Raw genomic sequence first — 12,962 nt, 5'->3', positions numbered from 1 at the left:
TAATTTTTCCTCTGTTTTCCTGTGGGGCCATTGTATGTGAGGGGTGTTGGAATGGGAAGGTGATACTTTGAGATTTGAATTCAAATGATGCCAAGATAATGACAATTGGCAGCAGGAAAGGCAAGACAGCTCTGTAAACTTCGGTGTTTTAACGTGGTGTGGTATTGAGCTCTTTTCGTGTCATCTGTGTTGACTAAAGTATCAGGCATAGTACACTCAAACCTCATTATAACAAAGTCAAATCTGCCATGAAAATAACTTCGTTATTACCGAAAATTCGTTGTAAACGTTTATTTGTAACACTGTATCTATGACAAGACTATTCTTCATTTACTTCGTTATAACCGACAATTCGTTATATCCGTGTTCGTTATATCGCGGTTTGAGTGTAGCATTTTGCGGGGTTCTCTCGTGCTCAAGGAACAAAGGACACAGTATACCTCAGTGCAAACAAACAAAAGGGCATCCCCGCAATTTTCAGCGAAATTGTTTGGATACAGTGTAGATTAGGCATTGGAATTATGAAACATATGGTTTCCAAAAACATTGTTTTAACAATTTTTGCAATCATTGCCCGAGCACATGCCAGGCCTTCCATGGAGCTGTTCATGCAATTCTTAGTGAATGTGTGTGTTTGTTACAAAGGTAGGTCCGTTCAACACGATTAAATGGTTACGGTCACAGTAGCCATCATAAAATTTCGACCTGCGACTACTTTGAATTCTCCGTGCTCCAATATTCTTCCAAAAATTTTGCATCATGTAATAATCACACTCCCAAGTCAGTGTCAGTCTTTAAAGGAAAAAAATGTGCGATCGTTAGGCGAGCAAATCTTTCAAGGCACTGCACCCATTGCGACATGCTGCTCAGCCTCAAGACAAAGTGTTTCAGTGTCGCTTTAAGATGATTGGAATTGAACTCGTTTGCTCTAAAGTTAGGTAGTTTCTGTGTATGTAGAAAAGATTTGGTTTTTGTGCCTTATAAGTAGGGGTGTGCGAATATTCGAAATTTCGAATATTTTTCGAATAGTGTTTGCTATTCGATTCAATTCACACTGGAATTTTACTATTCGAACTATTCGAACTTCCCAAAAACTAAGACAGTCAACGTCCAATTGAAAGTGACCCCTTCAGATATTCAATATGCTTCACCTCATTACACTCTCGTATTGCGGCAAAGCTGCCTTTCAAGCTTCGTTACTGTCGAACTTAGCCAAGAGACAGTCAACGTCCGATTGGAAGTGGTCCCTAGATTTTCAATACGCTTCACTTCATCACACCTCGGTATTGTGGCAAAGCTGCCTTTCAAGCTCCGTTACGGTCGAACTTAGCCAAGAGACAGTCAACGTCCGATTGGAAGTGGTTCCTAGATTTTCAATATGCTTCACCTCATCACACCTGGGTGTTGTGGCAAAGCTGCCTTTCAAGCTCCGTTACGGTCGAACTTCGCCAAGACACAGTCAACGTCCGATTGGAAGTGGTCCCTAGATTTTCAATATGCTTCACTTCATCACACCCCGGTATTGTGGCAAAGCTGCCTTTCAAGCTCCGCTACGGTCGCAAATGTATTAACTCAAGATAACGCTGGTTCCAACATGGAGATGTAAGATGTGGCAGAGGTGGGGGCTCAATTAACGCTGTTTTGGACCTGAAATTTGGGCAGGAAGTCCGAAAAATCGGACACTGAAGCTTTTTGCATCCAAAATTTCAGATGTCCTTATATATCGATGTCTACGAGGCAGATTTGGAATTCCGGACTTGAAGGGAGCACACCCTTGTCCACCACATCAGTTGGGCTTCCACAGAAGTTGAAAGAGGAGTAGAAGCTGAGGAAATGGCATCTTTGCCTATCACGTGTAAAGTGTTGTCGGCAACATTTTGGTTGCACCAAATCATGTACATAAATAGAATTCGGCCTCTACATTGCCTCATTCTTGATAAAACAAATCCTAACTTTTTTTTCTGCAATTTCGCTTCGAAGTATTCGAAAAATATTCAAGAAATATTCGAAAATTATTCGATTCGATTCGCATTCACACTTCAATATTCGAACTCGCTTCGCACCCAAAATTTTGCTATTTGCACAGCTCTACTTATAAGCACTTTTTTTTTGCATACGAGCTAGGAGTCCATGTCTGTGGGTGCAACAGAGCTTGCAAAAGTATTTGAAATCTCTAATATAGTCTACTGAAGTATGATTTCAATTATTGCTGAAGGTGAAAAAAGTTTCCTAATAAAAACCAGTGAAATTGATTGTTACTAAGAGCCGGCTGCATGTTCGTGGTTTAATTTAAATGGCCAGACACATTACTCTCTCCTTTTTTCCCACAGGTTCTGCTACATGGCATGATCCGAGACTCGGAAGGGCGTAAGATGTCAAAGTCTCTTGGCAATGTCCTTGATCCACTTGACATCATCCATGGAAAGTCTTTACAGGTGCGTGCTTTGTTGTAGAAGAGCAGCTTACAATGTGTACACTGCACGGTTGTCTTTGCACTGTTGCACTGTTGCTTTGTGTGTGAGGGCCACTAGATCTTGTGTTGTTTGGGAATTTTCCTTGAATATGCAGTTTAAGCGGCTCATTTCATGTTTTCAAGGCTGCTGTGGCACTGTACAACATAATAATGGTGTGTGCCAAGCTTTCAGGATGATGAGCCTATGCTTGGTAGTCACCATTAGATTAAACGCCATCACCGGCAGACACATTCTGCCAAAAACACTTGCACAGCAGTATATGGTCGCTATGATATACAAGCCGAAGACCTTCGATGTTTGTGTCGACCCACTAAAGGAGCATCAGGCACTGGCATTGCGCGTGGAAACTTTAGGTTGCCCTGTCACAAACCTATCTTCCACCACGAAACATATTCGTCTCACCCTAAAAAAGTCACTTGTCACACTAATGTATACGGGTACAGTCGAGCCCGACTATATCGAACCCGTTTATATCAAATTATCCCGTATATCGAACAATTTCTAAACACGGTAAATTTACATTGAGAATATATAGCAAAAGTTACTGTTACATCGAATGAAAATAGCAACGACAACCTATATATCAAACTCCATGTGCCTCAAAAGTGCCCCAGCAAGTTGGCTTTCCCTCGCGGTGGCGGGGAAAACTGCCGGCACCACCCTAGAAAAAGTGGTTTAGCCCCGGTTGTGCACGGGCGAACACCCCCCTGCAAGAAATGATCCTGGCCCGCTCGCAGCGCTTACAGCCAATCAGAGGCCGTCGTGCTTTCTCCGAGGCGCGGAGGCGGTAGAAGTGAGCGTCATTTTTTCTTTCTTTATGCTTGTGTGCCTGCTGCTGCCTGTTTTCCTCGAGTCCTCATTCAGTGTGGTCCGTGCTGGTGGTGTTGCCTGTTGGTGCTCTGTGAACTTTATTGGCGCGCTGTCGTCATGGCTTGTGCAAAGAGGCAGAATTTGCCGTTCGCCGCGAAACTCGAAATCATAAATCGGGTCGAGTGCGGTGAAAAGAAGTCCGACGTCGCCGCCGCGTACAAAATTCCAAGGAGCACCTTGAGTACTATCCTGAAGAACAAGGCAGACATCAGAGCCAAGTCGGACAAAAGGCCAGGTGCCCGTGGCACCCGACGTGTGCGCACTGCTGTGTACGAAGATGTTGAAGCGGCCGTTTACAAATGGTTTGTGGACGTTCGGTCGCGAAACGTCCCGGTGTCCGGCCCTATGATCGAGCAGAAAGCCAAAGACCTTGCTTTCCTGCTTGGCAGGAACGATTTCCAAGGCGTTCCAGGCTGGCTCCAACGGTTCAAAGAACGGCACGACATCGTTGGCAAAGCTGTTACAGGTGAAAGCAGAGCGGCGGACCTGGACAGCGTAGACAAATGGCTCGAGGAAAACTGGCGAGATATCGCAGCAAGATATCAAGCCCAAGATATCTTCAATGCGGATGAAACCGCTCTATTTTGGCAAATGTTGCCAAACAAGACACTTGCGTGTCGTGGCGACAAGACTTGCGGCGGCAAGGCAAACAAAGCTCGTGTGTCCGTGCTGTTGGCAGCTAATTTAGACGGATCGAAAAAGCTTCGACCTCTGGTTATCGGGAAAAGCACGGCACCGCGGTGTTTTCGAAATGCGCTGTCGCTTCCAGTTACCTACCGAGCAAACTCAAAAGCGTGGATGACCGGGGAGCTTTTAGGCAGGTGGCTATCGTCGTGGAATGATGATATGGTAGGCGAAAATCGCAAGGTGTGCCTGCTCGTGGACAATTGTTCATCGCACCACTGCAGTACGACCTTCAGCAACATCGAGCTGCGTTTTTTGCCCCCAAACACTACGTCTGTACTGCAACCACTGGATCAAGGCGTTATATGCGCACTGAAAGCCGGCTATCGGAAGCGCCTGGTGGAGAGGCTGCTGCAGAACCTTCGTGTCGGCAGGGAGCTTAAGATCGACTTGCTCGGAGCTCTATCTATGTTGAGTAGATCGTGGGCAGATGTCATGAAGGAGACGATCCAGAACTGGGCTTTAGGCATGCCGGCTTCCGCATGCCTGGTGATGACACCCCAAATTCCGATGACAGCACTGAAGACACCGCAGGTGTTTCCGCCGAAGTTTGGAGCGAGCTGGCAGAGTTCCTGGGAGCTATCGACGGATCGACATTCGACGAGTTCGTCAGTGCGGACGATGATGTCGCCATCATGGGTGAGCTGCAAGATGAGGACTACGTTGCAGACGTCGTGCCAACCACGAGCCAAAGCGACAGCAATAAGGAAATTGACGATGGCCCATTGCCTACATCCTCCGAAGTGATTAATGCACTTGCGTTGGTCCGGCGCTATTGCGTGAATGTGGAAGGTTGCGGCCTCAGCTGCTCCGACTCGTTGGACAACGTGGAGGCGTGCATGCTGTCGCAGGCAGCGAAGTCGTTGACACAGAAGAAAATCCAGGACTATTTTGTTCCAAAGTAGGGCACGCAAGTAAGCCACCATATTAATAAAGTACTTTTCTTATTGTTATGTGCCTTTGTGTCAAAATCCTATAGCGGGCCTATATCGAATTATGCCATATATCGAACTAATAAACGTTTTTTGGCGAGTTCGATATACCCGGGTTCGACTGTACTCCTTTTTTCCTTGTCTGATTAATAACTGCAACAATCTGTCACCTCAGATTCTCAAAAGCACGGACCTGAAATCGTTTACTCATGCGTTTCCTGTGCTATCTTGGTGACATTATTATACTGATTCGTTTTGGAGTGCATATTGTTCTGATCCCATGCGTAAAGTGACTGTTTCATTCCTGATTGAATTTGTCGTGCCTTTTGTAACTGATCGTGCTCCTGTGTACTTACAATGTATAATCAGACCCACATATTTGAGCTTTGCTGCCTTACCTGTTACGCTACCACAGAGAGTAGAAATATTTCCACAGACTGTTCAGTCATGGACAGCCTAAGCTGAAACAAAATAACAGCCGACGACAAATACTGGTGGTGCAGCCCAGCCGTGAGAAAGCAAAGCTGCGAGGAGATATGTGTTCAAGAGTGCCCTTTGCTGCTGTGCAAATCAACCACTTTCGTCTGCTAGTACACGTGTGTTTTGTCTGATTTTACTTATTTGGAAATGACTTTTTTGCAGTCCGTTTATGTTTGAAAGTGATGCACTGGATCTTTGATTGACAAAGTATATCTTTGTGAACAGATTTGTTTGATACTTTGTTAGCCTGGATTTCCTTAGTTGTGGCAAGATGAGCATGCATGCAGTGAGCATCAAATAAAAGCACACGAGAAAACATTTATTTTTGCTGCAGCAATTTATTCATGTTTCTGCTTTAGTACAGTAGACTCTCAATAAACGGAAATCTCTTAAACAGAACAGCTGCTTAAATGGAACACCTGCCTCTAGTATTATTGGTTTCATGCTTGAATTCCGCACCCCAGTTCATCTCTCAGTAAATGGAACTCCTGTTAAATGGAACATATTTTCCTGGTCCCTTCAGGTTCCGTTTAATGAAAGTCTACTGTACTTGAAATTACGCTAGCCATCCTGTGGGGCAGGGACGCGTATAAGGACGCAGCCGCTCCATTCATCAGCGACTGCCACCTCATCAGCACTGCTGTTATGCGTTTCTTTGCCAGTGACTTTTCATTCTAAAGCCCAGATGTTTTCAGTAATGTTTAAATCGGGGCTGTTTGGAGGCCAGTCATAATTCCCCTATCTTCCAAAAGAGCTTCAACCTTTTTAGGGCAGTGCACAGGACTTCCATCGTGCTGAACACCCATCGGAAATGGCCCATTTAGAATAAAATGCACCATTACAGTGTTTGTGATGTTGCAGTAAAACTCGGTATCAAAATGCGCCTCTATCCTTTGTATGGAACCGAAGCCCTTGCACGGCAACAAGCCCCACACATTCACCGCGCGGCACCCGCCCCCGCTGTCTTGCACACCATGCACGTAATCTTGGTGATACAAAAGAATAAAGAAATAAGCCGCTTAAATTTTTGTTGTTACTTTATAAAACCCACTCTTATAAATTATTTGGTGATAATCAGCATCTTCTTACTATTGATTGAAATTCGTCCAGGAAGTTAAAAAAATTATCGATAATTCATAGGCCGCCAAACTCGGTGTTGCTGATCCCAGCATGTGCAGAAGGTGCTGTCGTCAATGAACACCAGATGTTGCTCGGCGGACAAGAGGCATAATTGGTGGTGTCGAGAAGGGGTCTTCGGGCTGGCTGTAGAGGCCTGCTTCTTCCAGACGACGCCTAATGAGCCACATGCTTAAAGCGGTCGCAAATCTCCCTTACCGCCTGAAAGGGGTCCGCTACATAGCAATTAGCAGTTCCTCTGCAGGCGTCGTTGCTCGAGAAGACATGAGGCATTGTGGAGGCGGCCTCTTGGGCTTGGCACATTCACTTTATCATTGCCAACGACTGGCACATATTTTTCGCAATTTCACATTGAGGTACCCTGGCTTTGAACATTTCAGTATAGCAATCCGTTCTTCTGTCATGTACGCTTGACATTGTGGTTGCTTCTCAAAACAAAAAAAAAAGATTAGCTACTGCCGTCTTAAGTAACAAATGTGTTTCAGATGTGATGATGTCCCATTTATATTCCCTTTTGCCAATTATGTCATAAAATGATTGCCTTGACACGACAAAAGGTTTCCAGATAAGGTAGATCACAGAAAACGCACGCATGAGAGCTGCTCAGTAGTGTAGAAGATGAAACCGGCTGATTCACATGGCAGCAGCAAAGGGCACTCTTGAACGCATTTTATCTCGTCGCAGCTTTACATTCTCACAGCTGGGCCGCACCACCAGTTTCTGTTGTCTGCTGTTATTTTGTTTCAGCTTAGGCTGTCCATGACTGTACTTTTTCCGTAGACAATGCCAGTAATGCACTACATTTTCGTGTAAGAACTACTTCATATCTGAAAGAAAACCTTACCAAATTTTGGGCTGCTTCTTTGCTAAATATGACTTTGTCACAGCATCAAATAATTTCTTGAGGTTTGCTCACATTTTAATGGATACATCCCGTATATAACTGCAGGACATGGAGGCAGCAACTTATGATCTGCACCGACGAGGCTACATCGGTAAAGAAGAACTGCGCACAGCATTAAGAAGTCAGCGGAAGGCATTCCCCAATGGCGTCACTAAGTGTGGCAGTGATGCTCTGCGCCTGGCTCTGCTTTTATACGACGTCACAGGTACAGCCTTTTGAGCAATGCTCTCGATTTATTCATTGCACTTAGTTGCCTTTTGTTGTGGCTGATAACTGAAGTCATGAAAAGGAAGTGCAGTGGGATGGTATGCGTTTAACGTTGAGGCAGTGACGCGTTTATTAGAAGATTGCCACAGCTGAAGCGATCAGCGGTCCAAGTCGAGCCAGCGCGAGCACCAACAACAACCGTCCTCGTCTTCTTTCGCTGGCGTTCTTGTCTGCGCCCTACCATGTTACAAATCACTCCCCCACGGAAAAGGACCCATCCTGGCGACCTAAGGAACAGGTACAACTGGTGGGTCATAGTGCAGCTTCGGTCGATCGACATGAACAGTCTCGCGGCCGCGACGACGGCGGTCCGTAGATGATTGAACAGGCTCAATAATATAGTTGACTGGGGATGCTTGACGTGGGACGCGGTAGGGGCCTTCGTACTTAGACAGTAGCTTTGCGGAAAGGCCAGCAGCAGAGGAGGGAACGCGAAGCCACACCAACGTTCCAGGCGAATATGACTGAGGAGGCAGGTTTACGTCGTGACGGTCCTTCTGGCGCGCTTGATCTTGGGCGGTTAAAGAACGCGCGAGTTGCCTGCATTCCTCGGCATAATTGGCGACTTCAGATAGAGACGTGGATTCTGAAGCGTCCGGGCGGTACAGAAGAATGGTATCCATAAACGAGGAAGGTTCACGGCCGTAAGGAAGGAAGAATGAAGAGAATCCTGTCGTAGACTGAGTGGCGCTATTGTAAGCATACGTAACAAAGGGTAGTATGCAGTCCAAGTTGGTGTGGTCAGCGGACACGTACATGGACAGCATGTCACCCAGTGTGCGGTTAAAGCGCTCAGTCATTCCGTTGGTTTGCGGATGGTACGCGCTGGTTGTCCGATGCACAACGTTGCATTCACGAAGGAGGGCTTGCACGGCTTCAGAGAGTAACGTACATCCGCGGTCGCTGAGTAGCTCGCGAGGTGCACTGTGGCGAAGAACGAGTTTTTGAAGAATGAATAAGCCGACTTCACGTGATGTGGCCTCTGGCAGCGCTGCAGTTTCAGCATAGCGTGTCAGGTGATCAATAGTGACAATCACCCAGCGGTTCCCGTCAGGTGTGTAGGGAAGGGGCCCATACAGGTCTATGCCGATGCGACCAAAGGGCCGGGAGGCACAAGGCAACGGCTGTAGTGGTCTAGTGACTGTGTGCGCTGGGCTCTTCCGGCGTTGACACTTGGAGCACGAGCATACGTACTGTCGGACAAAGCGGTACAAGTGCAATAACTAAATTTCTAAACAATTCTAACCTAAAGTCCTAACTGGTTACTTTTATAAACAACATTAAAAGCTCCTGTTGTGGAATTACAGTTCTCTCACATCAGCTGAATGACTTCAAGAGGCTGACGCCACTTGCTGGGCAAAGAGCAGTGTGATATTAGCTAATTAATGAAGTTTCATTAACTTTGTTAGTATTACACTGGAACCGAGCATAGCTCAAGCTGGAGCCATGCAGTAATTTAGCAGAACTATCGTACGTAGCACCAATATTGCGAACTAAGTCTTTGAAATCTATGATGCACTTCCGTTGAAAATGTAGTGTTGACAGCATCTGCTAGTTACAGTGGCACCCAATCCTGTGGTTCTTGTTTTAGTTAACTAGTAAAGTTATAGACTTGTGCATCAAAGATAGTGAAAATGGTTGTTGTAGTATTCAATCTTGGTTTCTGTTTGACCTTACATGCCGCCAGTGGCGCCAGTGTTGTCACGTGTGTATATATCATGCCTCCGAATAAAAGTTGAATATTGTTTTCCGGTTGCTACTGCGGCTGACTTCATGATTCCTCGGTGGCTCCTGCCAAAATACAATAATGGCAAAGAAGGGGCACTTTTCAAGGAGCGTAACCACACCTGCAATTCTCCTTCTGCATCGGGCTTACGCCACCACCCCCGTTCCTGCGGTTGCCCTCCTGTTCCCTGGCTGCAATGGTGCCAGACGTTTGAGAACTTTCTACTCACATCAGGAGCATCCGACTTCAAGCCCGAGTGTCGCAAGGCCTTGCTGTTACACAGCTTGGCTTTGATGGTCATCGTGTCTTCTCCAGCCTATTGCTTACATCGAATGCTGCCCTGAACTGTGTGTCAGCTGCCGGCGGTAAATGTATTTAGGCTAGTGTGGACGCCGTTCAACCTTCCGTTTAAAACAACGCTGTCGAAACCTCAAAGCAACAGTTCACAAGCTCAAGTAATGTCAGCGCAGAAAGGCATCAGTTTCGCTGTCGTATTCAGCAACTGGGAAAATCTGTTCAGAAGTATGAAAGGGAATATAGACAACCACCCAGAAGTATGTTGCTCAGTATGTTCAGAAGTATGTTGCTGCATTATGTGCGCTCGCCGTAGCATGTTCCTTTGCGTCCCTTCAAGATTCGCTTTGTCACTAGTTCGTGGAAGGGGTCGCGTCTGAGCACCTTCGCGAACGCCGCCTTCTTGAGGGCTGGACCCTCTTGTTCTCCCGAGCAGTGGCATTAGCTTCACAAATTGAACAGGCAAATGAGGACATTCGAGAATTTGCTTCCGGCAATGTTCAGCATGTATCAGGGCACAGCTCAGCGCTGTGGAACCTCAAAGGCACAGCACCTTCGCGTAATGCCAGGCCCCTGCATACATTTCGTACCGAAGCGATCCCGCAGCCCGACAGCTGCCTACCTGCCTCGCATCCGCGCCCATAAGGCTCATCCTCTTACTCTTATCATTGTGGTCCACACCAGCACTGTGTTGCATGATCCGGCTGCCCAGCCCAACTCCAATGTTGTTATCATTGTGATCTCATAGGTTATTTCAGCGCGGTATGCAACAAGAAGCAACAGGCCGTTGCTGTTTGTGAACTCAGCAATGAGACATTGGCTGACAATTAGGCTGTGAGCATTCTATGTTTAACCACATCCGGCCTCACCAGAATTCAAGTCAAGGTAGCAGTTGGTCACACGGCCTTAACATTCCTTATCGACTCGGAATCTTCGATTTCCATTCTAGCGAGTGACCTTTTTGATAGGCATTTTGCTGGACAGACATTGCTGTCCGCACCCTTTGTGAAGCTCCTAGATTATTCCAAACAGCTTATCCCCGTGCGAGGATGCTTTCTTTCGAAAGTCCCAGTCCCATACAAGGAACGAGAAGCGTCCATATTGTTCTGCATTGTCTCAAAAGGCACATCACTTCTAGGTGTCCACACCATTAAGGCTGTTGACTTCCAGATTGATGACTCGTCCCTCCGCTGCCTTGAGACTACTACTACATCCACTAACAGTGCTACCAACGTACAGGTCCCAGTGCAGGAACCAGTTTCATCTGCATGTCTTCCAGCACAGTTGTGCAATGAATTTGCATGCCTTTTTTACAGCGAAAGCTGTTAATGAGATCACAACAACGGCCGTTTTTGGCGCCGTAGTTGTCCGCCGCCGCTGGTGTCCGTAACCGCTGTCGCGTGAAATAAGAAGAAAGACCAAATAAGAAAAAATATTCAGGATGCAACGGGGTTCGAACGTGGGCCCTCTGCGTGGGAGCCCAGTATTCTGCCCCAGAGCCATGCTGGTGCTTGAAGCTCTTTTGCAAAAAAACCCTATGCAGTTTTCATGTCGGGAAGGAACCACATTAACAGATGTAATATAGCGCGGTAGAAGAGTAAAATAACAACCAGGCATCACACAATGCGAATTCTGTAACCAGGTGTCACACAATGCGAATTGTGCAACGAGGGGGTTGTTGAATGCTTCCAACCTCGTATCGATACAAAGGGATTACAAAGGGCTCTGCCACAAAGGGCTCTGCCATAATTCTTCATCGTCATCAGGCACAGCATCAACAAAGTGCACATAATGCCTTATGGGTGTTTAGCGGGTACCATGGTTCTCTGCACAATGACAAAAAATGGCATAGTGGCTACTTCACTATTTCACAAAAGTTATGATGATTTATAGCGTAGTGGGTTCCTCGCAAGTGCACTTCTATTGGTTGCCAAGGAAGCCCATAAGGCCCCCATGATCCATTTCCTCAGGGTCTCAATAAAGTTATTTCCCTCTCTCTCTCTTTCTCACGTTAACGTATGTTATATAGTGTGGTGGGAGAGTGAAATAACGACCGGGCGTCACATAATGCGAATTACGTATAGTGGGCTGTTTAAAGCTTCCAAACCAGAAAGGGCTGAGCCATGGTTCTTCATCGTCATCAGCCGTCGCATCAACACAGTGCACATAATGCCTTACAGATGTGTATCTGGTACCTCGCCTCTCTGCAAAATGACGAATAATGGCATAGCGTGTGCTTCCCAGCTTCACCAAGTTATGATTTATGGCATAGTGGGTACCTTGCTAGTGTACTTGTATTAGTAGTCCCAAGAGAGTTTACAACGGCCTCTAGAAATGCCACTCTTCCAGCTTTCGCTGGACTGCGCTGCACTTTCCGCGCAGGCCTGGTGTTTTTTTTTTTACTCCACCCTCGGCCTAACCAATGGATTTGGGCATCGTGTCAAAGTACAGCTCTCGATTCCACCCACTGTAGCGAAACTTCACCGCCTTCCTCTTTCACTCCGAGCTAAGATATCTGAAGAACTTTGTCGGCTAGAGCAGCTGGGCATGATAGAGTCCATTAATGCTTCAAAACGGGTGTCTCTGATTGTAATTGTTCAAAAGAAAGATGGAGGCATTCGTGTTTGGGTCGTGATGAATAGCTTCCCTCTTTCACACAATGAGGAATTCTTCGACAACCTCGTTGTCACAACGCGTTTTTCAAAGTTAGACCTCGCATCAGCCTGCCGCCAGGTTGTGCTTGATCCTGCAAGCGACGACTTGACCACTTTCATAACCCACAATCACCTGTTCCATTTCAAACGTGTGTGCGTTGGGTTGGCATCTGCCCCCGCTGCATTTCAACAAATGATGTCGACAAGCCTACAGGGATGCTCTGGTGTTATGTGTTCTATAGTAATGACAATATCATTGTTTTTGGGAAGAGCGAAAAGGAACACTTGACCAACCTGGCCGCTGTACTGTTTATTAAGGAGGCAGGGCTCAAGTTAAACGAAAAGTGCGTATTTGGCGTACAGGAACTCTCCTTCTTAGGAAACAGCATCACATCTCATGGCATCTGTCCATTACCAGAAAACATTGCTTCCATTATGAATACTACAGCGCCAACTGATGCTGCTAGTCTCCGCTCCTCTGTCGGGCTGGTCAAGTATTATGCCAATTTTGTGCCTAATCTTGCTGATGTGGTAGAACCA

At 46.4% G+C, this 12,962-nt stretch overlaps 2 protein-coding genes across 2 annotated transcripts in view; both read left to right on the top strand.

Moving 5' to 3' along the window:
* The window catches only part of LOC119392086 (valine--tRNA ligase, mitochondrial), a gene marked incomplete in the record, with an annotated part of 121,744 nt that overhangs the window by 62,585 nt on the left and 46,197 nt on the right, over window positions 1-12,962 (top strand). The window contains 2 exon segments of the mRNA XM_049416425.1: window positions 2,331-2,435; window positions 7,527-7,686. Coding sequence (XP_049272382.1) covers window positions 2,331-2,435; window positions 7,527-7,686 — 265 coding nt within the window.
* On the top strand, window positions 3,357-4,981 carry LOC125758015 (tigger transposable element-derived protein 6-like). The gene has a single exon (XM_049414492.1). It carries the CDS (start codon window positions 3,402-3,404, stop codon window positions 4,773-4,775), a length of 1,374 nt encoding a protein of 457 aa, XP_049270449.1. The 5' UTR covers window positions 3,357-3,401; the 3' UTR covers window positions 4,776-4,981.

Source organism: Rhipicephalus sanguineus, chromosome 1 (genome assembly GCF_013339695.2).
Source record: "Rhipicephalus sanguineus isolate Rsan-2018 chromosome 1, BIME_Rsan_1.4, whole genome shotgun sequence".
Lineage (NCBI taxonomy): Eukaryota > Metazoa > Arthropoda > Arachnida > Ixodida > Ixodidae > Rhipicephalus > Rhipicephalus sanguineus.
This window is presented reverse-complemented; position numbering and strand designations above follow the sequence as displayed.

Bases quoted from the DNA above. Each gene is read 5' to 3' on its own strand.
- LOC125758015 (XM_049414492.1), top strand. From the start codon at position 3,402: ATGGCTTGTGCAAAGAGGCAGAATTTGCCGTTCGCCGCGAAACTCGAA.